At 31.8% G+C, this 26,108-nt stretch overlaps 2 protein-coding genes across 2 annotated transcripts; one reads left to right on the forward strand and one right to left on the reverse strand.

Moving 5' to 3' along the window:
• Positions 1-1,002: 1,002 nt before the first annotated feature.
• LOC111708209 (arylsulfatase B) lies at positions 1,003-25,141 on the forward strand. Its single transcript, XM_023481517.1, has 14 exons — positions 1,003-1,215; positions 7,017-7,071; positions 8,022-8,144; positions 8,993-9,086; positions 11,131-11,235; positions 12,042-12,138; positions 12,929-13,008; positions 13,660-13,860; positions 14,510-14,743; positions 15,143-15,616; positions 16,088-16,162; positions 16,476-16,598; positions 22,669-22,797; positions 23,789-25,141. Exons 1-14 carry the CDS (start codon positions 1,021-1,023, stop codon positions 23,907-23,909), a joined length of 2,106 nt encoding a protein of 701 aa, XP_023337285.1. The 5' UTR covers positions 1,003-1,020; the 3' UTR covers positions 23,910-25,141.
• On the reverse strand, positions 18,263-19,681 carry LOC111708214 (retinol dehydrogenase 12). Its single transcript, XM_023481534.1, has one exon. It carries the CDS (start codon positions 19,380-19,382, stop codon positions 18,384-18,386), a length of 999 nt encoding a protein of 332 aa, XP_023337302.1. The 5' UTR covers positions 19,383-19,681; the 3' UTR covers positions 18,263-18,383.
• Positions 25,142-26,108: the final 967 nt, after the last annotated feature.

The following is a 26,108-nucleotide window of genomic DNA, read 5'->3' on the forward strand; positions in this document are numbered from 1 at the left end:
ACCACTGGAAACTAGACAGAAAGGAAGACATTACTGGTAAGACTTTGAAACCTCGTAGCTCCTAGAACAAATTTATTCGGTTACACGATAGAAATTTTAAACATTTTTGTTTTACTTAATAGCTTTTTAATAGGAGGAGTTAGGATTAAAAACATATACAATTTCAATCTTTTAACCTTACGTGTATATACGTTAAAATGTTACTTAAGTTTAAGGCTTGAAATAGTTCTATAAAACCAAAATTGTTTGATGTCAGTTCAGAAAGCCAGGCTTATTATAAAAAAAGATATTGCAAAACTTGAGAAATTTGTATTAAATATTTTCTAATTGAATTGATTTATGAAAAGTTTTCGTCAAACAGTGAATTGATGTTTATAGACACGATCGGTTAAAGTCATTTTGTTTATTAAGAAAAATATACAAAATTTAAAGGATGATATTAGAAAAACACTCATCGAAGCTTTTAATTGTAATTTTATCAATTGCTATATATTTTAGCCACCTAACCAAGTAACCATAATAAAGACTGAATTTCAAATCATTTTGTTATTTTTTTTTCTTCATTTTTTATGGCATTTTTCAGATCAAACGATTTACTTCTATAAAATATTTAGAAAATAATTTGTTTAGAGATGCCTGTAAGCTATCTATTTTGTTATCTTTTTCTTTAAAGGAAATGAGTTCTTGCCTCAAACTCTGATTTTCAAATCCCTATACTTTTCAACCAGATGTCGTAGTCATTTGATATTTCAAATTATGTCAGATTAAGTTTGAAATATCAAAGGTTTACAGAATTAGATGGCAAAGATGGGATTAGCAAATTTGAGTTTGTGACAAGTACTCAGTTCCTGGCTGTATAACTGAATACATCAAGTTATGAGCGGCCATCTTGAAATTATGTAATTATTTGAGAAATTAGAAATGCCATAATAAATATTTGACTGTTTGGTGAAAGGACCTGAATGCGGTGAAAATCAATTTTGTCTGGACCTGTAATTCTATTTCAGAAAATATGAAAAGATGATATTTATCTTTAGTATCCTAGTTCTAGCAGGGGTGGAGGGAGCTGAACCCCGTAAACCAAACATCTTGTTTATCCTGGCAGATGATCTTGGATACAACGACGTATCCTGGCACAATCCGGAGATGCCAACGTCCGGGTTGGAGAAACTGGCGAGAGAGGGGGTCATCCTAGAGCAGGCTTACACACAGCAGGTATAGGTATAGGAGGAGTGGAATGTCCGATTCATAACGGTACTTTTTAACTTTTGTCTGTTCAAGTACAAACTATATATTCATGTTTATAATTTTGAAACTAATTATTTTTTATTGTGTTTTCTCTCAGTAAAATTGAATTTATGCATCAAGGACATAGGGGTGGTTAACAGTATTCAAAAACTTTTTTTAGATAGAAAATTAGTATCTTACAGACAGTTCTGAAAGTTGGTTCATAATTTTCTTAGCTGTACGTGTGGATCGATGTCCGGCAAAAACTGGTTTTTGATTCAAAAACGTTTCTGTAAATTCGACAGTTTTGACTGGATTTTAACCATTTAATACAATACATAAATATGTATGTATATAACCTCTATATTACATATTATCAAACTTATTTCCATTCCCAAATTGTTTCTCTGACAAGTGACGTGTTCACAGACAACACAGACTGCTCAAACACTCTACCTGGATAGCCTGAGCAGGCTTATAGTGTCCCGGCACGTCATGTAATGTTTTTTGACTGACGGCCACTTGTCGCATTCAGAGGTTTTACAACTTTTAAAGAAATACTCCAATTTTAAACATAAAACATAACGTTTAATTATGAATATAGTCTATTTTTAAAGATTTTTTATTTCCTAATTAAAGGATCCTTAAATATCCCTGAATACAGATGTCTCCTGATTGGTCGTGTACAGTAGTTGTACACAATAGAACATGCTATGAAAAATATCGCACATTTTAGCCGATAATCAATCTCTGTAACTCTCTTATCTCTGGACGTGTTGTTTTCTCCTTGTACTGTGTACGTCAGCTGAGACAGAACTTCAATAATTGGAAAATCCGGGAAACTTTTTTCACATTCTTGCAACGTTTATTCAAGGAACAAATTAAAATAACTTTTAAAAAAATTTTCTTCGCTGTCTCACCGATTCACAACGATACCTTTAAAACCTTTATCTGATCGAGAATGTGAAAAATATGATTAGAGTTTAAATAATACATATTCCTCCGTTGTTTTTGTACCAAGAAATCCGCAAGTCAATTTTATAAAGAAATCACAAGTTAAAATTACCAAATATTTTTAAATCAAATTTAATCTTGTTCAGACAAAATTGTGTAGGTACCCTTCTGAATTGGAAAGGTTGCACGTCAGGTCTTCAGACTCTTTATCATCCAATAGTAAACAGATAGATTTTTCACAATATTTAAAAAGATCTATTATCCTTAAAATGGCGGGGAAATGTTTAAAACCGGCTAGAATTCAACCAAAACAATATTGAACTTTGGTTTACAAAATATACTTCTCAATTATACAATCCATAACCTTTAAGTGAAGTAGAAATAAGATTTTGATATTTCTCCTCTTACCAAATCAATTTAGAAATGAATCTGAAGGTATCACTGTTAAAGGGACTGAAAGCGTGATTTCAAGTGACCCTCAATGCAAAGATATCAATGCCCAATTTACATCGATGCCCTTGAAATCTTTGACTGATTGTTTTTGTTTATTTAATTTGTTTATTTTCATTTGCTGCTTTTGCGAAGCAGGGTTGGAGTTGGAATAGGAAGCAAACTTGGAGTTAGAATGGGGAGCAGAGTTGAAGTTGGAATAGGGAGCAAGGATGGAGTTGGAATTGGAAGCTAGCTTGGAATTAGAATGGGGAGCACAGTTGGAGTTAGAATGGGGAGCAGAGTTGGAGTTAGAAATTTTTGCTTATTAAACAATGGAGAAATTTTTAGAGATGAAGTCTGTTCGAGTCAGAAAAACGACGTTATCTTTCACATTTTTGATCAGATAAAGGTTTCAAGGTAACCATGTTGTTCACGTAAATTACGCTTACATTCCCTTTAAAAAAAGTTCTGGATTTTCTGTAATTCAAAGCTATATATATCCAGTATATGATATTACGTATTTGATGTGGGACAGATATTATTTGTTCAAAAGAACTGAATGTTGCAAAGTAATCAATGTTTATCTATGATCTATTGCACTAAATTCTGACATTCAAGTATATCAATTGAACAGAAGACAAGAGCGTACTGGGGGTGGGTCACTGGGTGCACATGCCCCTCCCCCCCCCCCTACACGTGCCCTACTATGGGCACGCGTAGGGAGCCTCATTTATGAAATGATTTTATGTGATGAGGGAAAAAATGATGAATTGGACATTAAAAGGCAAGTTTTTTTTCATCGTTTTCATACTTTTTAACAAAAAATTCAGGAAGTACTAATTGTTTTGGCGATCAGCGCGCGCACAAGTTTCCCCCTCTCCCCCTACTCGAAAGCTCCAGTTTGCATTTAATTGTGAACTCCCCCCCCTGATTTAATAATTCTTTATTGTAAATAAATTGAAATATATGTTGTTGTCTTCATCAATGATATCCGGGATATTGAGTCTTTGAACTAAATTCAATCTAATAATCGTATATTTGCAAACTCTAACATTTTTATCAACTTTTCCTCCTGTCTGTTTCATACCTTCACATTTATCATAAATTAAATCTTTTATATTATATATCTTTTATTATACCGTATTTTTGTGGATTAAAGAAACTGTAGGCGAAAGATGGCAATGTCCGATTTACAAGTCGAAAAAAAGAAAGATACCAAAGTGTTTATTTCTGTGTGTTTCTTCATTGCTTCTTATAATCAAGAAATGCAAATGAAAATAAAAAATTTAAAGAAGAAAAAACATAGATATCTAACTTTTAGCTTTCAATGGTAGCTTCGTAAATTGCAGCACTGCCATCCTTGCATGAACACACTCCTCTGCAGCTTTAGTAAATTGTAAATTGTCGGTACAGTCCAAAGTAGGAAAAGTAGGACTGCAAAGGTTGGCCCAGCTTGGATATTCAAATGTACACCAGTGGGGTGGGGCTGGGTGGGGCCAAGGATTTAATGCAAGGAAAGTTATTTCAGAGGTGTACGCATGTTGCCTTACACTCTTGGGTGGGGCGTGTGTAGGTTCACTTCAAAATTATTAATTGACTCTTTCCTTAAATGGACAGTAGACTTAATATTATGTGCTCACTGTCAACAGATTAGCAGGTTCGATTCACAATTTCACCTTTTGAACCTTCATCTGAGTAATATTGAGGACGGTATCGTATTTTCTTGAAATGTCTCCCACAAAAATGCTCAACTCACTTTTATAGAGAAACCCTGGAGTTGAAATAATCTGTTTTTAGATGGAAAAGCACGCATAACTCCTTCCTCTTTGACTAAACAAAGGTTTTAATTATATCGTTGTGAATCGGTCTTGACACTCTGAAAATGAAAAATATCAAACCTTTATTAAAATAAATATTTTCTCTGGAAACATTTCGATCAAAATATAAATAAGTCGTCTTCTTTATTTTAAATTCTTATAATAAAGAGACTTAAGTCTGAGGTTTCCTATAAACCAATATAAAATATACAGTGTGAGGTTGCCTCCTATATGCATCTTTGCAATCCCTGCAATATTAAATATTAAATCTTATCTCAGATTTTCTTAAAATTAAGAGACTGTGGTTTCCTATAAACCAATATATAATATACAGTGTGAGGTTGCCTCCTATATGCATCTTTGCAATCCCTGCAATATTAAATCTTATCTCAACTTTTTAACTTTATACTCAACTAATTGGGAACCTAACTTGGCCTGGAAATTAAACATTAGCTATAAAAGTAAATTTATGGAATCATAAACCAAGGTAATAACATTTCCTTGGTTCTACTGAGTTCCCCAATCAAAATTTGAGGCATAAACGGTCAAGTGGTTTCGGAGTTATGATCAGACTTACAAACAATAGACAAACAATCAGATATTACTATTTCTATGTATGTATGTATATATACTTATCTTGTTTGGGTGTTTTTTGTAACCGATAAACGTCAAAACGGCTGAACCGATCGGACCCAAAAAAAATGTTAGGCAAAAATTTTTGAAAATCCACGAAAAAATAATATTAAATCCAAGAAATTTTTGTTATTGTTTTATAATGTACAAAGTTTTAAAGGTTGAAATAGAAAATGGGCGCGAAGCGCCCTAAAGCCTAGATATATAAATATATATATATATGTATATATGTATATATATATACATACATACAATAAATATTTATATCCAACAAAACTTCAAATCATGTTTTAATACTTATTTTCTTATATTTATATATAAATAGATACTCTATAGGTTATCTACAGTGACTTTACAAAATTTATCTTTAAAATTTTGTGTTATTATTTTATATATTTGTCAACATTTCAAAGATTATATTTAAAGTAGAAGCTTAAACTACACATTGATTTTCAGGTCGTCAGTATACGGTCTCATCCTTTCTGGATAGCCCTGTACCAATACATAAGTTGTTAAAAATTCAAAATGAAATTTAAAGGGACTGTAAGCGTAATATAAAAATTTTGAAAATACTCAAGGCTCATAGTTTTAGATATATCTAACAGTTATAAATTTAAATTCAGCTTTAGCTTCTACTAAAACTAGTAAAGCAATAATTATAACAAAATGAAAATTAAATGAAATCAATACTTTTATCATTTTTGTACTTTTTAAATCCAACTCAAAACTAACAAGATAGAAGTTATTTGAATTAAATTCAATTTAAACATTTCAGTTTCATTATGCTATTTCAACCATATATACTGCTAAATGTTAAAAATTCAAAGCATACATTTTATTTGATCTAGAAATGGTAGTACTCAAGTACAGATGAAGAGCTGATAGAGTTGATATTTTTAAACTCCAAACTCTTCGCAAATAAAGAATATAACTGTAAAGGGATTGAAAGTTTTTTCCATACCAATGGAAATCAGCCTTTGCCACAAACTCAGATTTTCTAATTCCTATATCTTTGTAATCGCAATATCGTGGACCCCAGATATTTTAAACGACAAATTTTGTTAGATTAAATAATTGAAGTCAGAAATATCAAAGATTTACATCATCGGGTTCCAATAGTACAATTGAGTTTGTGGCAAAAAATCAATTTCTTTTCAAGCAAGGAAGTGATTACTCGTCTCATACTCTAATTTTCCAATCCTTAGACATATATTTGCCACTGCAAACAAGATAGAAGGAGAAAGTCACATTTATGGAGATTACCTGTACGACTTTGTAACCTTGTAGCTTCACTTGTTTGGATTTTACGCCCTAGTGAAGCAAATTCATCCTGTTACATCTATATATAAATTTGGCTTGTCTGTCTGTTTGTATCCAATAAACGTCAAAACGGCTTAACTGATCGGGCCCAAATTTTTTGTGGGACATCACGTGACCACAGGGAAGGTTTATGAATTATAAAAATTTTAAAAAAATGTGATTTAAAGGTTTTCAATTTTGTAAACAAAATTAAATTCTTGAAAATCCGCGAATTTTTTTTGAAAATCCGCAAAAAATTTTTCTTCTTTGTTTTGAAATGTAAACAAAAAGAACATGTTCGCAATTTAAATAGAATATGGGCGCGAAGCGCCCTAACAGCCTAGTTATATTAGAAATTTAAAAAATTTATGTTCTTCTCAATAGCTCTCTTATAAGAGGAGTTATTATTGAAAATATAAGAGTTTCAATCTTTAAACTCTGATCGATTAAATAATCAGAGAGTGTGAAATATAAAGGTTTTAAACCAGGAGGTGCCCAAGCTATAGGGATTACAAAATTTGAGTTTGTGACGTAATTGTTAATTTTCAAAAGACAGCTTGGAAATAATGTTTAAAGCGAGCTAGGAAAGCCCGGTTCAATTTAATGGCGAGATAAAACCAAAATTAAGATTTTAATTTACAATGAATATTTTAGGTGTGCACACCTTCCAGATCTGCTCTTCTTACAGGGAAATATCCTTTTCATATAGGTAAATTTTGGGAAATATCCTTTTCATATAGGTAAATTTTGGGGGATTTATTTTTAATATAGGTAAATTTTGGGAGATACCCTTTTCATGAAGGTAAATTTTGGGAGCTACCCTTTTCATACAGGTAAATTTTGGGAGATACCCTTTTCATATAAAAAATATAAATGATAATATTATTTATACGCCCGTGTCAAGTGACCAGAACTCCCATCAAATGGTAGTGCAGTATACTGGTCACGTGATAAGGACGTATTTATAATATTATCAATTATATTTTTTAAACATAGAACATTATTAAATTCACATAATAAAAGGAGCAAACCTAAGTTTCCTAGGATCCTCTGGGATATCGTTGTTTTCCGATTGGTTATGCATTAGTTTAATATGATCCGTTTAAACCTACTATTTTTACACAAAATTTTATAAATATAAATTTTCATATAAATTTTACACAGTTTTATAATAGTTTCTCGAGACAGGAACTCTTATGGGTCTCCTAAAATGCTCTGTTTACAGCCTTTACCCTTTTTTATTATTCCTTTACAGTCTTTTAAAACAGATTTAAATAAAAATATCTAAAAGATAACTTGTGAGAAAATTTCAATTCTACAGTGATAGCCAGAAAACAATGGTTCAGAAAGACTACATTTTAGCAATACTTAGGTACTTATGTCATTACAAAGCAAATATTATTTAATCACTAATCTAGTGAAATGGGTCTGTTTCACTGCAACAATTGCTATAGATCATGCTTATTGCACTTGTTAAAGTTATAACTTGATTCTTAAAGTCGTCTTTCTATTTCACATTTTCTGATTATCACTGTAGCAGTGCAGCATTTCTTAACAGTAGAAATCAAAAATGTTTTTTTACCAATATGACAAATTTGAAATGTATTTATCATAATAACTCTATTTTTTTATTTATTTAATTTTTTAAAAAATGTTCAGGCCGGCAGAAACGTGCTCTCAAACCTCTTCAACCAACCGGTTTATCGGTCAACCTGACTACTCTACCTGATCAGCTTAAACTACTGGGATACAGTACACACATGGTTGGGAAGTGGCATTTAGGTAACAATCACCAGCCTGCTAACCAGCTTTTACGTGATAGGCCAGACAGGCCTTTAGTTGTACCGACACGACATGCTGCATTTTAACATCAGGTTTTTGACTGCCATCTAACGGCAACTTGTTGCATATTATACCCATACAGGGGTTAAGTATTACTATTTTTAAAGAAATACTCTAACTTCTAGCATTAAACATAATATTTATGGATTTAGTCTATTGGTGAAGGATTCGTATTTCGTAATCAAAGGATCCATAAATTTCCCTGAATACGTAAGTCTGTTCATGGGTAGTGTACTCCAGTTGTTCTCAATGGAACACGTTGTAGAAAATATCGCATATTCTATCCTTTAATAGATCTCTGATAACAATAGATACCTTCCCTTTTGGTTCAAAATATCGTATTATCGAGAAAACTTCGAAATTACGAAGATTTAGTTCGGTAATACAAACAAAATGCTAGGTTTTTTTTTGTTACAGCGCAGTGATTCATGAATATAAGAAGTAACATTAAGATAATTCTGCTAAAATTTTCTTCTCTGAAATAATCTCTAAAGTAAAAATGCTAGATATCTCTTATTTTAATCAAATGTTTAAAGGAACTGTCAGCATATTTCAAGTGAGCCTCTCTACAAAGAGTAGAATACCCGATTTACAAACAGTCTGAACTTAACACAGTGCATACCTGAATTTGCAAGCGGGTTTCGATTTGCACAAACCTGTACTCGACGAACACACTAAGGTTTTTAGGGGTACCGTTTAAATCGGACCTTGCCGGGCCCTCTTAGGGGTACCGTTTAAAACGGACCTTGTCACTTAAAATCATGCCTACAGTCGCTTAAAATGTTCAGGATACTGTGCTGAGGAGTATACCCCAACCAGGAGAGGATTCGATTCCTTCCTCGGGTTTTATCTGGGCAGTCAGAACTACTTCTCTCATGACAGGTTTGTCAACTAACCATTTTGAAAATGGTTAAACCACCATTTTGACAATGGTTAAACCACCATTTTGAAAAATTGGCAAGTCACCATTTTTAAATATTGACAAGCCACCATTTTGAAATATTGACAGGCCACAATTTTGTAATATTTTTTTTAGATCTAAATATTTATTTTGTAGCAGAGATTAAGATATTACAATTGTATTACAAGTTTACAACTTTCATAAATGGAAAAACTACATTATTTATTTTCTATATAAATGATTCATATGATAGACACAGATTAGACTTTGAATGCCAGTGCAATATTTCGCAGCTGACTCCCTCGTCATCCAATCCTTCAGAGTTGACATCACACCTTTGTTTCTTCTCCTTCTCCTGTTGACGGGTCGAGAAACTCTAGAAAATGAGAAAAATTCTTCTCCATCTTTAGTCCACAGGTTAAGCTTGATATCCAGTCCTAGATCCACTCCTTCCCTATACAACTCCAAGAGTTTATGTGTAATTCTCATTGTTCATGTTTTAAACTCCCCGCCATAGCAACAGATAGCTGGGTCAGCTGGTATCTGGCTAGGAGACAGAGAGTCACAGAGATGTGTTGTTGCCAGCAGGGTTAGGGGGAGACTGGAGCAGGGTTAGGGGAGACTGAATTTTGTAATATTGGTAGTTAATCATTTTCAAATATTGTGAGGCCACATCAAGCCACCTTTTTGAAAAATTGTCAAGCCACCATTTTAAAATTTTGTCAGGTCATCATTTACAATTAGTTTTAGGCCACCATTTTGAAAAAGTAAAAGGTCACATTTAAGAAATATCGGTAGATGACAATTTTTAAACATTGTCGGGACACCATTTTGATTTAACATCTAGCCGGTCCCCTTTTTGCAGGTTTAAACTGACAGAATTTAATATAGCTCCTCTTCACTTCAATTCTATTCTTAAAATCAAAATTAATATTTTAATTACATTTTTCAGAAGTAAAATTTTCTTCACCTCGTCAATCTTTATTTTTTTATATTTGTCTGAAAAAATACATCTTTATTTTGTTTTGATTAGATTCGAGATTGATTATCATTTTACTTGTTACTCCTCGACCCTTCCTCTCTCTTCTGCTGGGAAAATAAAAATGATCTGGCATTAAAAGTGCAGCAGCACTTTATACCAATTAAACATTAATTCTTAGAGTTGAAAATAGAAAAACAAATACAGACAAGCTTCTTAGATCTATATTCTATTGTGGTAATCTCTGTTTGTCAGTTCGATCATAACTTATGAACCCATTGGCCGATTTGCCTTGAATTTTTATTGGTGAACTCGGTAGAACAACGGGAACGTTCTTAGCTTGGTTTAAAAATTCTAAGTTGAGTGGGTTGACTTTTAAAGTTTTGTTTCCAGGCAAAGCTGGGTTCACAAATTAGTTTTTAAATAAAATTGAATTTGTATAACACTAAAGTATTTGTAAAAGAACATGAATTATATTCCAAATAGATAAAATATAAAGAGCAATATAAACAATTAACTGAATATATTGATGAAAGAAAAACTTTTGGAAAAATAATAATTTAGCAACGTATCCAAACTTAATTACAAAAGTTAATATTTCTGGAAAATGAAAAAATTAGCTTTCCTCAAGAAACTGATGAAAAAACTTATTCTCCTAATATATTTGATAAAGATAGATGAAACCATCCTAAACAGAACTACAGATGGATTCAAGGTAATGGTCACTGTAAGAGCCACGTTATTAATTTTCTTTTAAAAGGGAGTGCAGGAATTAAAACGCCTAATAAATAACTATATTTTAAAGTTTAATAATACACAAGAGGTAAAAGACAACAATATAAGATAGAAATGTTGTCTTAATACTTTTAGTTGGACGTTTTCTTCGATTCAATGTTTACGCAAAAATAAAATGCATTTCCATGAAACATAATTATTTTTGTTGTTGTAAGATTTATGTGTTCTAGAGCATTTACTTTTTTGTCTGAATGCCAAGAATAAACAATTACTACCATGTACCATGGTTAAAAAATCAAGTTATTATCCAGGGATTACAAGACACAAGCTTCAGATCCTCCAGCTTTCTATGATTTCCGAGAGAATGAAAAACTAGCAAAGCAATATGAAAATGTATATTCAACTTCAGTTTTCAGGTAAAGTCAGAAAAATAAAATAATAAATGTTTTTGCCAAAACAAATTTACAGATTACAAATTATTGTCACATTGTCATGAACATTTATTAACTTTAATTCTTTGAAAAATATGTATACAGTTTAACCCTTAACTTCGAACGAATTCATAAAATGTGGTTTTCTAAACCTACTGATAATGGAATACTGCAATTATTTAGTTTTTAAATTTAATAATCATGTGGAGCTCTTTAAAACTACTTATTTTTACAACTAATGAGTTTTAGGTCCGGTGGTAGGCGATTATATAGATATAATGAATACGACTTTTTTATTTAAGTTTTAATTGTTAACAAGCTTTTCTGGAATTACAAGTTTACACTTAAAGAGAACCTTTTCAATTGACTGCTTATTTTCCATTCCATGTTTTGTGTATCCATGCTGTTTCACTCCTGTATGCCGAGCCCATTAGTGCCTGATCCAATGGTTCAGTCATGTGTTTGTTGTCTATTCTGAACCAGTAGAAATAGTATGGCGTTAACATCTATCTTTCTATCAATCTCATTATCCAATTAGGGTTATGAATCCTTCTATCGGCGCTATCAGTAAATGGAAATATTTACTTCTACTAAAACTATAGTTTAAAAGCTTGATATAAACAAAAAAATTGAAATCAAAAGTAGTCTTCGTCATATTGACATGATCGCCTACCACCGTATAAAAGTATAAGACCCATTTAAAAATTGCCAAGACGACATTTTAAAAATTCTTTTGATGATAAAGTTTTGGGTTTAACTGTATATATTGTTATACTGTAGTTCTGTCCTAGGGATAGAAGCATTAATATTGTGGAAAGTGTCGGAAATGCAAAAGCAGTAAACGCTTACGGACACTACGATCCTTTCTTTCTTTATCTTTCATTTCAGGTAAAAATGGCAAAATTTCTGTGGAAATTATTTTCTAAAAAAAGACCACATTCTACTAAATAAATTTAGTCTTTGTCACTGCTAGTGCTGCCATAGCTTCTAAATTTATCAAACAATTGAAAATCAGATAGCGGAGTGCAAATCATTCAATGATTGCTGAATATTCCTCTTTAAGGGATTGTATGCACGTAAGTTCAAGATTGGCATGTCCTAATTACAACGGTACCCTGTCCAACTTTATTTGTTATTCTTATTTTTCGGTCTGAAAATTAAAAATTTGTACAATTGTGTTTTCCCTGTAAAAGTCACTTTAGTATTTATGCGGAAGAGAGAAAGAATAAAATTGACAAAATTCAGCACGTTGTGAAAGGAAAAACGACAATATCTTCCTCTCATTGCTGATATATGTCTTTAATCACTAATCAGGCACTCTACTCTTTAATTTGGGGTCACTTGAAAACGGTACAGTCTCTATAAACACATGCCAAGACCTGGATAGTTTTCAACCTAGGATAAAATCTCTTTCATGGACGATATTCAATACTGAGTACTGAGTACTGAGTACTGAGTACTGAGTACTGAGTACTGAGTACTGAGTACTGAGTACTGAGTACTGACTACTGAGTACTGAGTACTGAGTACAGAGAATAATTTTCAAAGAGTTTTTTAAACGCTGAAATTCATATCCTCATGAAGAAAGTTTTGACATTTTATAATTCTGCTTGTTTGGATTTCAGCATCTGTATATTTAGACTATTTGAATAAAATAAAATAAAATGTTTGTATTCAGGCTACCCATGCCCCGCTACAAGCTACAACTGAAGCACTGGCTAGAGTTACCAAAGCTAGAAGATCTTCAAATCCTGCGAGGGAACTAAACCAAACTTTTAAATCATCTATGATCTAGCAATATAATACAGAATAACACTGCAGAGACAGAATCTATGCAAGAAAGACACGGGAAAAAGTATCTGGGAAAAAACCTGGAAATAAAAACTTGTGGAAAAAAGTTCGAATTTTCTCAAGTCCTGTGGACTTTTTTAATTTAAGGATGTTTACAACCAGTATTTTTCCGGGGACGTTTTTGTATAAAATAATACTGGAACCAGAAAAAAAGTCCAAGAAAATAGAGTCTCGAATTGGTAGGACTTTATTTCCAGAGACTTTTTATTTAAAGAACCTTCTTAGTGCGAAATTTTATAATTTTTTTGAGACCTTTTTGGCGGTTAAATACCAATGCACAAAAATTTTACTTGGACTTTTGGTTTCATACAGTTGTACACTTGTTCCTTTCTTGGCTAAAAAATTTGTAATATTAAAAACTACTCAAGTCAGATTTGACCAATTTCAAACCTCAGATTATTATACTTAAAGAGTTTTAAGGTTTTTGTCAATTTGTGGGTAACTCGCGAAGAATTTCTGAGATCCATAAATGGGAGTATCTTAATTCTTGATCGAAAGTTCAAAATAAAAAAAATGTCTACTATCTTGACTCAAAACTAATAAGCTGGTTTACTTCAGAGACATCTACAAAGCCATGGTACTAGACATGGATGATGCTGTCACTGATATCGTCGCTAGTCTCAAGAAGAATAATTTGTACAATGACACAATAATCGTCTTCACAACAGATAACGGCGGTGCGATCAGCCACGGGGCATCTAATTGGCCGCTAAGAGGAACCAAGGGAACAATGTTTGAAGGAGGAACTAGGGCCGTGAGGTAGGAATATATAATAAATAAAAACCTCTTACTTTGAAATACAATTAATATTCCTATTCCTAGTGACAACGGGCAGTACAGTGAATCAAAAGAAATTGAGTCTTTGCCACAAGCTACAATTTTCTAATCCCTATATCTTTGCAACCTGACTGTATAAATCTTTGATATTTCAAACTTAGATTATTTGACCTAAATGAACTCCTAGCTTAAAATATCTACGATATTGGGTTGCAAAGATTAGAAAATCATAATTTGTGTCAAAGACTCAATTCCTTTGCGACCAAGTTCTAGTCCCGGTTGGATTTTAAGGAATGTCCAATTTGTGAGATAACTTGTGTTTTAAATGTGCTTGGTTCGTTTCTAATATGTTGACCAATGCACAGTGAGGGTTGAGTTATGAGTTTGGGTTTTCATAGTTATCTCGTTATGTCTGGATCTTCATATCTCTCTCTTAAGCTTTGTACATAATCACTGCAAAACCTAGATCTTAAAATATTCCGTCTCGCCCTTGACTATGTACAATTTACATAAATAGTTACATTGTATTCAATCAGAATTTAGAAAAAGCTCAAATAAATCTTAAAACTAAAATTTATTTAAACAAAAAGAGGATTTCTGAAAAATAACTAATTAATTGTAAAATATTTAGTTTTGTGCATGCTCCGGGATATCTAGATAAGACTGGATACACCAACTCCAGGCTTATTCATATCACAGACTGGATGCCAACAATCCTAAACCTAGCCGGATACAATCAGAATATAACTGATGAGCTTGGGCTAGATGGTGTGGATCAATGGCAGGCTATTTCTAGGGATGAAGAGGATGCAAGAGATGAGATGGTTTATAATCTCAAGATTGGTCCAGTCTCCGGAGCTATCAGGGACAATTTAGAAAAATATCTTCTAACATTTATTTCCCAATATTAACAGATTAATAATACATTCCAAGATTAAAGGGACCGTTAACAGTATTCTACTTGACCCTTCAGTTACAGCGTGGTATTTGCCTCAAATTCTTATTTTCTTATCTAATACCTTTGCAATCTGAAGTTACATCTTTGATATTTCAAATAAAGAATTTTACTTCAGATGAAATAGTCACAATTTGAAATAACGAAGATTTACTCATCAAAGATATAGGGATTAAAAATATGAGATTGAGCTCCATACCACCAGTTTTTATTTCTGATAGAAACCGTTGAATACTTTTTTATTGCACTTTTAAACGCTAAGGGCTGCATCCCTCCCCTCAGATCATGCTAGAATATTTTCTTGTCTAGAATTGGTGATTATAAACTATTGTTTGGGAAGAAGTTTAACAAGCAGGGTTGGTATGATGTAGACAACTCAGCGCTTCAGTGTCAAAGGTTTAATAAGAATAAGAAACAAAAGAGGAAGGACGCGGATGAAAACTGGGAAAAAAAGAAGAAGAGGAGACAGAAGGAGAAAAATAAATTAACACCTACGATTGTAGAAAAAAGTAAAAAGAACAGGACACAAGGAAGAAAGGAACATAAAGAAAAAAGAAACAAAAAGAAATCAAATAAAAAGAAAAAGAAATCAAAGAAAAACAAGAAAAAAACAAAGAAGGAACGACGAGAGGAAAAGAATGTGTCCAGAGAGAAACGAGGAGCAGGACGGAGAAACCAGGAGAAGGTTGAGAGAAGAGCAGAACTAAAGCAGGAAAAGAAGATTGTCAAGATATGGAAGGACTGGTTGCCAGAACCTAGTATACAGGAACAGAACCAGATCAGGTATTCATGTACAGATAATCTAGAAGTACTGTACATAGTGTACAGGAACAAAACCAGATCAGGTATTCATGTACAGACAATCTAGATGCACTGTACATAGTGTACAGGAACAGAACCAGATCAGGTATTCATGTACAGATAATCTAGATGTACTGTACATAGTGTACAGAGACAGAACCAGATCAGGCATTCATGTACAGATAATCTTGATGTACTGTACATAGTGTACAGGGACAGAACCAGATCAGGTATTCATGTACAGATAAGCATAATGTACTGCACAGTGTACAGAAACAGAACCAGATCCGGTATTCATGTACAGATAAGCTAGATGTACTGCACATAGTGTACAGAAACATAACCAGATTCGGTATTCATGTACAGAGTACAGATTTTCTAGATACAGTTCTTATATCGAATATTTGCACAGGATCACATAAAATGTCAAATATCACAAAACTTTTTTAACAGGTTTCGAATTTTGGATTGTAATTGGGAAGATTTTGAAGACTCCGGGCATACTGAAAACCTCACTCTGCAAGCAAAGTAAGATATCATTTTGATTTGTAATAACTTTAAACATTTCTAATCATGACAACTTTTAACTAAAACATTTTAATCTTTTATCAATACTATTACTATACAGGGTTACCCATAAAGGATGAGATTTCAGAGACGACTGTATGGAATTTATAATGTATGTTTCGTTCTTTGCCAAGTCAGTAAATAAACCAATAAACTACTTTATTCGAGGCAGTAGACTTATTTCAACCTTGGAATCATCATATTTAAAGAGTTTCGGGTCATCTTTAAAGTCTCATTCATTGTGGGTATCCCTGTATGAATATGATTTCTCTAGGATTGATAAACATGGAAATAACCTGGAAGTGATCACAATTATTAGTGAAGATCCTAATCTGTTTAATATACAAGCTGAAGACGAGAATACAGAGTTTGAGGAGGATAATCTAGACAGTAGAAGGTAACAAAACAATAGTAAAGATTTAAACAAACTCATTAAGATGAAAAAGGAATAATTCATAAGAAATGGTCCCTTTCAATAGGAAAGAAAAAAATTATGAATTGCCAGGATACATGAGAAAAAAGGTGATCTAGGAAACATAAGATAAGAGGAGATCTAGGAAACATGAAATAAGAGGAGATCTAGGAAACATGAGATAAGAGGAGATATAGGAAACATGAGATAAGAGGAGACCTAGGAAACATGAGATAAGAGGAGACCTAGGAAACATGAGATAAGAGGAGACCAAGGAAACATGAGATAAGAGGAGATCTAGGAAACATGAGATAAGTAAAGACCTAGGAAACATGAGATAAGAGGAGATATAGGAAACATGAGATAAGAGGAGACCTAGGAAACATGAGATAAGAGGAAACCTAGGAAACATGAGATAAGACGAGATCTAGGAAACATGAGATAAGAAAAGATCTAGGAAATTAACGTCAAATAAGAGAAGATCTAGGAAACATGGGATAAGAGGATATCTAGGAAACATGGGATAAAAGAAGATCTAGGAAACATGAGATAAGAACAGATTTAGGAAACATGAGATAAGAGGAGATCTAGGAAACATGAGATAAGAGAAGATCTAGGAAACATGGGATAAGAGGAGATCTAGGAAACATGCGATAAGAAAAGACCTAGGAAACATGAGATAAGAGGAGATCTAGAATTCATGAGATAAGAATAGATCTAGGAAACATGGGAAAATAGGAGATCTAGGAAACATGAGATAAGAGGAGATCTAGGAAACATGAGATAAGAAAAGATCTAGGAAACATGAGATAAGAAAAGATCTAGGAAACTTGAGATAAGAGGAGATCTAGGAAACATGAGATAAGAAAAGATCTAGGAAACATGAGATAAGAGAAGATCTAGGAAACATGAGATAAGAAAAGATTTAGGAAACATGAGATAAGAGGAGATCTAGGAAACATAAGATAAGAAAAGATCTAGGAACATCAGATAGGAGTCTAGGAAACATGGGATAAGAGGAGATCTAGGAAACATGAGATAAGAGAAGATCTAGGAAACATGAGATAAGAGGAGATCTAGGAAACATGATATAAGAGAAGATCTAGGAAACATGGGATAGGAGGAGATCTAGGAAACATAAGATAAGAGGAGATCTAGGAAACATGAGATAAGAAAAGATCTAGGAAACATTGGTTATGAAAAGACCACTACTAAAACCTAGTAAACGAGATTAGGAAGAAAAGAAAAACAATGAATAAAAGTGAAGAAATCTTTCTTATATTTACTTTTACAATCTGGGCAGTACTATTAGTGTAAAGATACAATATATATAATCACAGTGATCCTTCTCTTCTCCTGTCAAATCCACCTTCCCACCCCCACACCCTCCCTCACCTAGATAATATAACCCCCCCCTCACCTAGAATATACAACTCCTTCCTAACCTAGAATATACAACTCCTTCCTTCTCCCTCACCTAGAATATACAGCTCCTTCCCAACCTAGAATATACAACTCCTTCCAAACCTAGAATAAACAACTCCTTCCAAACCTAGAATAAACAGCTTCTTCTTAACCTAGAATATACAACTTTTTTCTNCTTCTTTAATATACAACTCCTGTCACCGAATATAATCCTTTACAATGCTTCTATAGGATTAGTTATGCTTCTTGTCTTCCCTCATCTTCATCTTTAAATTTTTCATAATTTTACAATTTTATTATAAAATAACTAATATATCAGCACGATTTGTGAGATTTATTGCCGACTTAGGCTTGTTTAAGTTTAGTTAATTTCTCACTGATATCCCAGAGTTTGCTGGCGTCTTCCGTACTCTGCGCTTCCTTTGACGTAGTTTCCACTCTACAATCACTATAGTACAATCCACTCTGCTGTCCTATACTCTCCTCTACACAGCAGAATATACTGGTCTGCGAACCATTCTCAGCAGTTTTCAACAACGGTCGACCAAGTTTGAAGATAAACCCAACAACAGAGCCGAGACTATCTGGAACATGCCTGCCAAGGTCGGTTTGGATTACTCCGGGATGAAGGGAGTAAGTATTTACTCCGGATCCCTTTAATCGCCTGGCTAGCTCTGTGGTAAACAAAATGTTGGCAAGCTTGGATTGTGCATATGCCGCAATTGGATAATATGGATTTTTCTCAAAAAACAAATCGTCAAAGTTCATTTTTCCTCGAATATGAGCTAGTGCGCTTACATTAACAATTCTAGCTCCAGGTGCACCTTTCAACAGTAAAGGTACGAGAAGGTTGGTCAGAAGAAAGTGTCCAAGATGGTTGGTACCAAGCTGCATCTCAAACCCATCCTTGGTTTTCATCTGAGGACAAACCATGATTCCTGCATTATTAAGCAATATATCTATCTTATCCAAGGAAACAAGAAGTTCTTCCGCGCATTCACGCACGCTTTCTAGGCTGGAGAGATCTAATATCTTTACGCTCACATCTCCTTTAGTATCCGTTCTTATCTCTTGAGCAGCCTGTTCTCCCTTCTCCTTACTCCGACATAGTAGAAGAACCTTAGCTCCTCTTCTACTTAGATCCCAGGCACTGTATTTCCCTATACCAGTGTTAGCTCCGGTAATCACTGCAATTTTTCCATCCAATCTCACCCTACTCTCACACACTGGTCCTTTCATCCATTGTCTGAAGAGGAGGAGAAAGGAAATAAGTCCAACTGATGAGATTAAAACAGTAGAGCCGAGAGAAGTGATAAGTTCTCCATGAGAAGAGAAATCACTCATACTGTATCCTGTATATTGTATTATCACCTGGTGGTGTCTTAGTTCGAACTAAAGATTTAGGCACTCTATGCTTGTTAGGTTGTATATAAACTGTTACTATGAACTACAGGTTTAAAAGCAAACTGGATATAACTTGTAATATCTCTGAGCACAGGAGTAGGACAGGTTGCAGTTTATACCGTTCATGATAGATGTCGGTTTGGTCGGACGGATGATACGCATCTCATCTGCAAGATATTTTAAATTCTATAAACTATAAGTAAATGTAAAAGTTGTAAAGGTATTATTCACATCACTAAATAATTATTTTCATTAAGTTTTTATGTTAATGGCTTAAAAGGATTTGTTTACGGGACAAAAAATGTCGAATGTAAAAAATGACATTGCAGGGCTATAAAGTAAATATTTGGCTTGACAAAACTGGCTGAATTTTTTCAGTGAACCCATAAGGACCCCGGGGTTCACATAGGCGAAATAAATTGTTTTAAAAATCTGGGCAACGCCAGGTACTCCAGTATGTAGATCTATAAATTATATATTTGTGATGTAAAGAGTAAATATATTAAAGTTTATGAAGTAAATATTTGTCAGATTTAAAAGTAAATATGTTCAGGATTAAAAAGTATAACTATTTATAACCCTACTGGTTGAAGGGAGGCGAGGTCTAAAGTAAAAAAAGTAAAAAGAGAAAAAGAAATGTTTTTGGCGAAAAAAATTTATGAGCCCCCTTCAACCAGTAGGGTTTTAGATAATTTTTTGGCCTGGAAAGAAAGAAGTATGAATTCAAATGTTAACACTATCAAAATAAATAAATACACAAAAATGGCACGTCAATTATAAAACATCTAATATAAAGTTTAAATTTTTTAAAAGTACATATTAAAGAAAATCCCAAATATTAATGCTGGAAGATGATCATTCAAAAGATTGCGGGAACTTCATAGCAAAAAATGTGCAAATATTGAAAGGTGTATTCAGCTGGGGTGACATTTTACTTTTAAACCCATAAGAAAATAGTGAAAATTTTACCCCAGCTTAGCTGGGAATATATGGGTTTCAGGATATGTTCACCATAGATTAAAAAGAGGCCACCCGGGGCATACAATATAATGATAAAGTAAATATGTTCAGGATTATAAAGTAAATATGTTCAGAGCTGAAAACTTTTGAATGGTGGATATCGAAATCAATGCTTGATCTCCTCTTTTTCTTAATCTCCAGATTAAATAATGCTAGTTCTCCTCCTGTTATTAATCTTCAGATTAATTAACCGATCGGGATTAAGAATATCCCATTCTATAGTTTTTAGCTCTGGATTATAAAATAATTATATTCAGGATTATAAAGTAAATATATTCAGGATTAAAAAGTAAATATATTCATGATTATAAAGTAAATATATTCAGGATTATAAAGTAAATATATTCATGATTTTAAAGTAAATATATTCAATATTATAAAGTGAATATATTCAGGATTATAAAGTAAATATATTCAGGATTATATAGTAAATATATTCAGGATTATAAAGTAAATATATTCAGGATTATAAAGTAAATATATTCAGAATTATAAAGTAAATATATTCAGGATTATAAAGTAAATATATTCAGGAATATAAAGTAAATATATTCAGGATTATAAAGTAAATATATATTTAGGATTATATAGTAAATATGTTCAGGATTATATAGTGAATATATTCAGGATTACAAAGTAAATATATTCCGGATTATTAAGTAAATATATTCAGGATTGTATAGTAAATATATTCAGGATTATATAGTAAATATGTTCAGGATTATATAGTAAATATGTAAAGTAAAATAAAAAATTATAATTATATAGTGAATACATCAGGATTACAAAGTAAATATATTCAGTATTATATAGTAAATATATTCAGGATTGTATATTAAATATGTTCTGGATTATATAGTAAATATATTCAGGATTATATAGTAAATATGTTCAAGATTATATAGTAAATATATTCAGGATTATATAGTAAGTATATTCAGAATTATAAAGTAAATATATTTTGGATAATAAAGTAAATATGTTCAGGATTACAAAGTAAATATATTCAGGATTATAAAGTAAATATGTTCAGGATTATAAAGTGAATATATTTAGGATTACAACGTAAATATATTTAGGATTATAAAGTAAATATATTCAGGATTATAAAGTAAATATATTTAGGATTATAAAGTAAATTTGTTTAGGATTATAAAGTAAATCTATTCAGGATTATAAAGTAAATATATTTAGGATCACAAAGTAAATATATTCAGGATTATAAAGTAAACATATTCAGGATTATTTAGTAAATATATTCCGGATTATAAAGTAAATATATACAGGATTATATAGTAAATATATTCAGAATTATAAAGTAAATATATTCAGGATTAAAAAGTAAATATATTTAGGATTACAAAGTAAATATATTCAGAATTATAAAGTAAATAAATCTAGGATTATAAAATAAATATATTCAGGATTATAAAGTAAATAAATTTAGGATTATATAGTAAATATATTCAGGATTATAAAGTAAATATATTTAGGATTACAAAGTAAATATATTTAGGATTATAAAGTAAATATATTCAGGATTATAAAGTAAATATATTTAGGATTATAAAGTAAATATATTCAGGATTATAAAGTAAATATATTCAGGATTATAAAGTAAATATATTTAGGATTATAAAGTAAATATGTTTAGGATTATAAAGTAAATATATTCAGGATTATAAAGTAAATACATTTAGGATTACAAAGTAAATATATTCAGGATTATAAAGTAAATATATTCAGGATTATATAGTAAATATATTCCGGATTATAAAGTAAATATATTCAGGATTATAAAGTAAATATATTCAGGATTATAAAGTAAATATATTCAGGATTATAAAGTAAATATATTTAGGATTACAAAGTAAATATATTCAGGATTATAAAGTAAATATATTTAGGATTACAAAGTAAATATATTCAGGATTATAAAGTAAATAAATCTAGGATTATATAGTAAATATATTCAGGATTATAAAGTAAATATATTCAGGATTATAAAGTAAATATATATAGGATTATAAAGTAAATATATTCAGGATTATAAAGTAAATATATTTAGGATTACAAAGTAAATATATTCAGAATTATAAAGTAAATAAATCTAGGATTATAAAGTAAATATATTCAGGATTACAAAGTAAATATATTCAGGATTATAAAGTAAATATGTTCAGGATTATAAAGTAAATATATTTAGGTCACTGAAGGATAGAAGTTTTGAAGAACAGTTTGATGCAGTAGATAGTGCTCTGTACAATATAAAGGAGGACCCGGAGGAGAGGATTGACGTGAAAGCTGAATACCCGGAGATATTCAACCAACTGAGGTAATTGGACATTTTTAAACTAGCTTTTCATCATTAAAATCTATATAATAAAGGTCTTCGCTCAAATATATTTTAATATATGTGTATATATGTTGCTGAAATGTAAAACATGAAACACAGTGTCCAGCAATAAACTATGCTAAATAAACAATAGAAAATGTTCTGAACTTATTTTAAGAAGATATATTTGTATATATATATATAATAGCTATAGCTGCAAAACGGCAAAATATTTTATCTTAAAAAATTCAATTATTTTTTAAATTTCACGAGTAACGTCAGGCACTTCAGCTAGTGGTCTATAAATCTAAGTAATTTAAAGTAACATTTTGTTTATAGAGTAAATATGATATGATTTTTTTTCTATGAAAATTTATCGATTTTATTTTTTGTTTCTTTAAAAGTTTTACCACTTTTCAACCTTAAAAATACACGATGCTATCCTCCTCATTATTTATCAAAATTGACAGATTTGTTCCTACAGAAACCACGGAAGATATTGCCAGTGTTAAACACTAATTATTTGTATGAAAAGTTTTTCTTCCGATACTGATTAGAAAATGTTCTTTAAACTATTATTATTTCAATAAATTTCATAAAAACTATTTATAAATAAAAAATTGTTCAAAATAATCCGCGAAACATTGCCAGTATTTACTTGCACCAAATCTTGCCAAATCTGACAAAGTTGGCAAAAAACAACTTAATATGTTAATTTTGATTTAAAATTCAGTGATGGTGATGGACCAAACCTCTGTAGAGTAAAAAAGTAGATGTTAGTTCCACATTTATTGAAAATATATTTCGGTCTATTTTACCCTTTTCATAAAATAAACTCTAGCAGACATAACACTATTTAGGCTTTTAAAATTAGGTATTACGATGCTAATTTATAACAAAGACGATATCGAATTCGTCACTGAATTCCCATGTTTTTTGGGACACCCTGTAGTACGTAGTCTGTATAATGTATACATTATTCCCTGTTTAGATCCCGTGTACTGTATCACCTCAAGAATATATCACCAGAAGATTTCCCTCCAGCAGATTTTTCCGGTCATCCTAGAAACTTTGACGGGGCTTTCTCTCCAGGATGGTGTACACCAAAATAATCCACTAACCCATTTTTCTCAGACACCCTGTAAGCTAGGATTTTTTTAAACGGGTTTGAACACCCCTAGCCATTATACAACTTATGGTAGAGGTTGTTTTTAAGTTACACAAAGTCGACTTCATGTGTTTAGTTGTATTGTGCAGCGTAGGCATCTCCAAATGTATGTATACAGATGATTCCTAACAACGTGTGCTGGAAATGTAAGACGACATAAAAAATCTGCCTTTACCACTTCTTGGACAAACCCACAAAGTTACAAAATCTCAAAGTTACTTTTTTTTTGTAAATTTACTGCTGAATTCAAATTTGAACACCATTTTTAAATTTAACCATATGAATAGGAATCAGAACACGAAATCTCACCAAAAGCGTTGCAAAAGTTAAAAGATTTTCGAATCTAATTTCAGGATAAAATTCGTAGAAAAAGAGGTGTAACATCAATTTCTTAATATTATTTTTCGGCCTATGTTGTAATTATACTTCGATATTAAATCGTCTGATCTATAGTTCCGTGCCTGAAACATGTCTGCAAATATATTTGCATGTATTTGCAACCTGATGTTACAAATATAAATAATTGTTGCTGTTTTATATAATCTGACCTAACTCTGTTTTCACCTCATACCTTTATTATTCAAAGCTGTTGTTAGAGATGTATTTGAGGCAGAAGTCTAGTTTATACTGCCCAGAGTTTGAGGAGAGCGAGTCCCTATATAACTTTGTATCTGCACAGTGCAAAGCTGTGCAGATCTGAAGCCTATAGCTAGGACTCTCTCGCTCAAATCCTGGGTTTAACATATATTTTAATCACAATATTTACTATGTTTGTATGTCTTAGATTTCTTACACAGCTAAACTATTTACAGAATCTCAAAGTTCTGGTTCAAATGCTTGTATCACGAGAAATTTGCATTTCTTGTTAAAATAAACTCTGATCTTCCATATCTTAAAGATGTTTTTTAACAATGTATTTAACAGAGCGGAAAACCTCTGCTGCTTTTAAAAAACTTTTCAAGTTGTTGCTTAGAAAAAAAACTTCGAGACATTTTCCAATTATTCTGTTTAAAATTTTTTTTTTCACAAAAATTATTACATTCCAAGTCTAATAAGTGTTATTAATTGACATTCACATCAGTTTGGTTTCATTTAATTTTGAAAATTATAATATTTATAATCAACGTGATACTTATGTTGCTCTGCCTTACTTACAAATAAATCTATATAACAGTTTTAATGATTTTTTAAATGGACTGAAAGTGTAATTTCAAGTAACTATCCATGCAAAGATAGAAATTTCCGGCTTATAACGATGCCCTTAAATCCTTAATCAAAAAACGGAAGATTACGTTGTTTTCGTTTCCTGAATTGAAAAGTGTTAAATTTTGATAATTTCTCCATTGCTTCTTATAAGCAAGAAATGCGAAATTCCCCAAATGAAAATAAACAGTTCAAAGAAAGAAATCATGGATATCTCCAATTCATACTTACTCAGACAAAACTATTAAGGGTACCGTTGTAAATCGGACATCTTTGCGTGGGGGTCACTTGAAATTAGACTTACAGTCCCATTAAAGAGCATATAAACAGTTTTTTTTTTACAGGGTGTCCCACGAAACATAACAGTTTCAAATGTCTTCTTCCATAAACTGCATTAGATTTAAAGAAAGTTGTTACAGTTTTTTTTCGGTATAAAAAATCGATTACTCAAATGAATGTTGCTATAATATGACTCCCATATAACATCTTTAATGTTCTGGTTGGTATTAACCCACTAGTGACGAGACAAATAATTCTTATCGGTCTTGCTGAAATTCACAGGGTTAACTCATTATACTGTCCATAGAGTAGATCTAAAGTTTCAATTTTTTTCAATGAAGGGTTGGGGAGATACAAAACCCGGCACATTTTGTCCGTCTCGGCAACGGTCAAAATTGACCGCCCGGTCAATTTTGGCCGTCTGCAGCAGGAAACGGTCAATTAATATTGGGGTAGGGTGTATACTGCACAGTGTGTGCCTAAAAACCGGCATTTCGACTGGGTGGTCAAAATTGACCTGGTCCGAGACGGGCAATTTTGACTGGGCAGAAAAAAAGGCTAAAAAGAGCAGTAAACATAAACTTTTTACACTGAACGTAACATTAGCATAGAACTAACATCAAATGCAAACTTTTCATAGAAATAAAAAAATGTCGAAAAC

This window comes from Eurytemora carolleeae, unplaced genomic scaffold (assembly GCF_000591075.1).
Source record: "Eurytemora carolleeae unplaced genomic scaffold, Eaff_2.0 scaffold134, whole genome shotgun sequence".
Classification (NCBI taxonomy): domain Eukaryota; kingdom Metazoa; phylum Arthropoda; class Copepoda; order Calanoida; family Temoridae; genus Eurytemora; species Eurytemora carolleeae.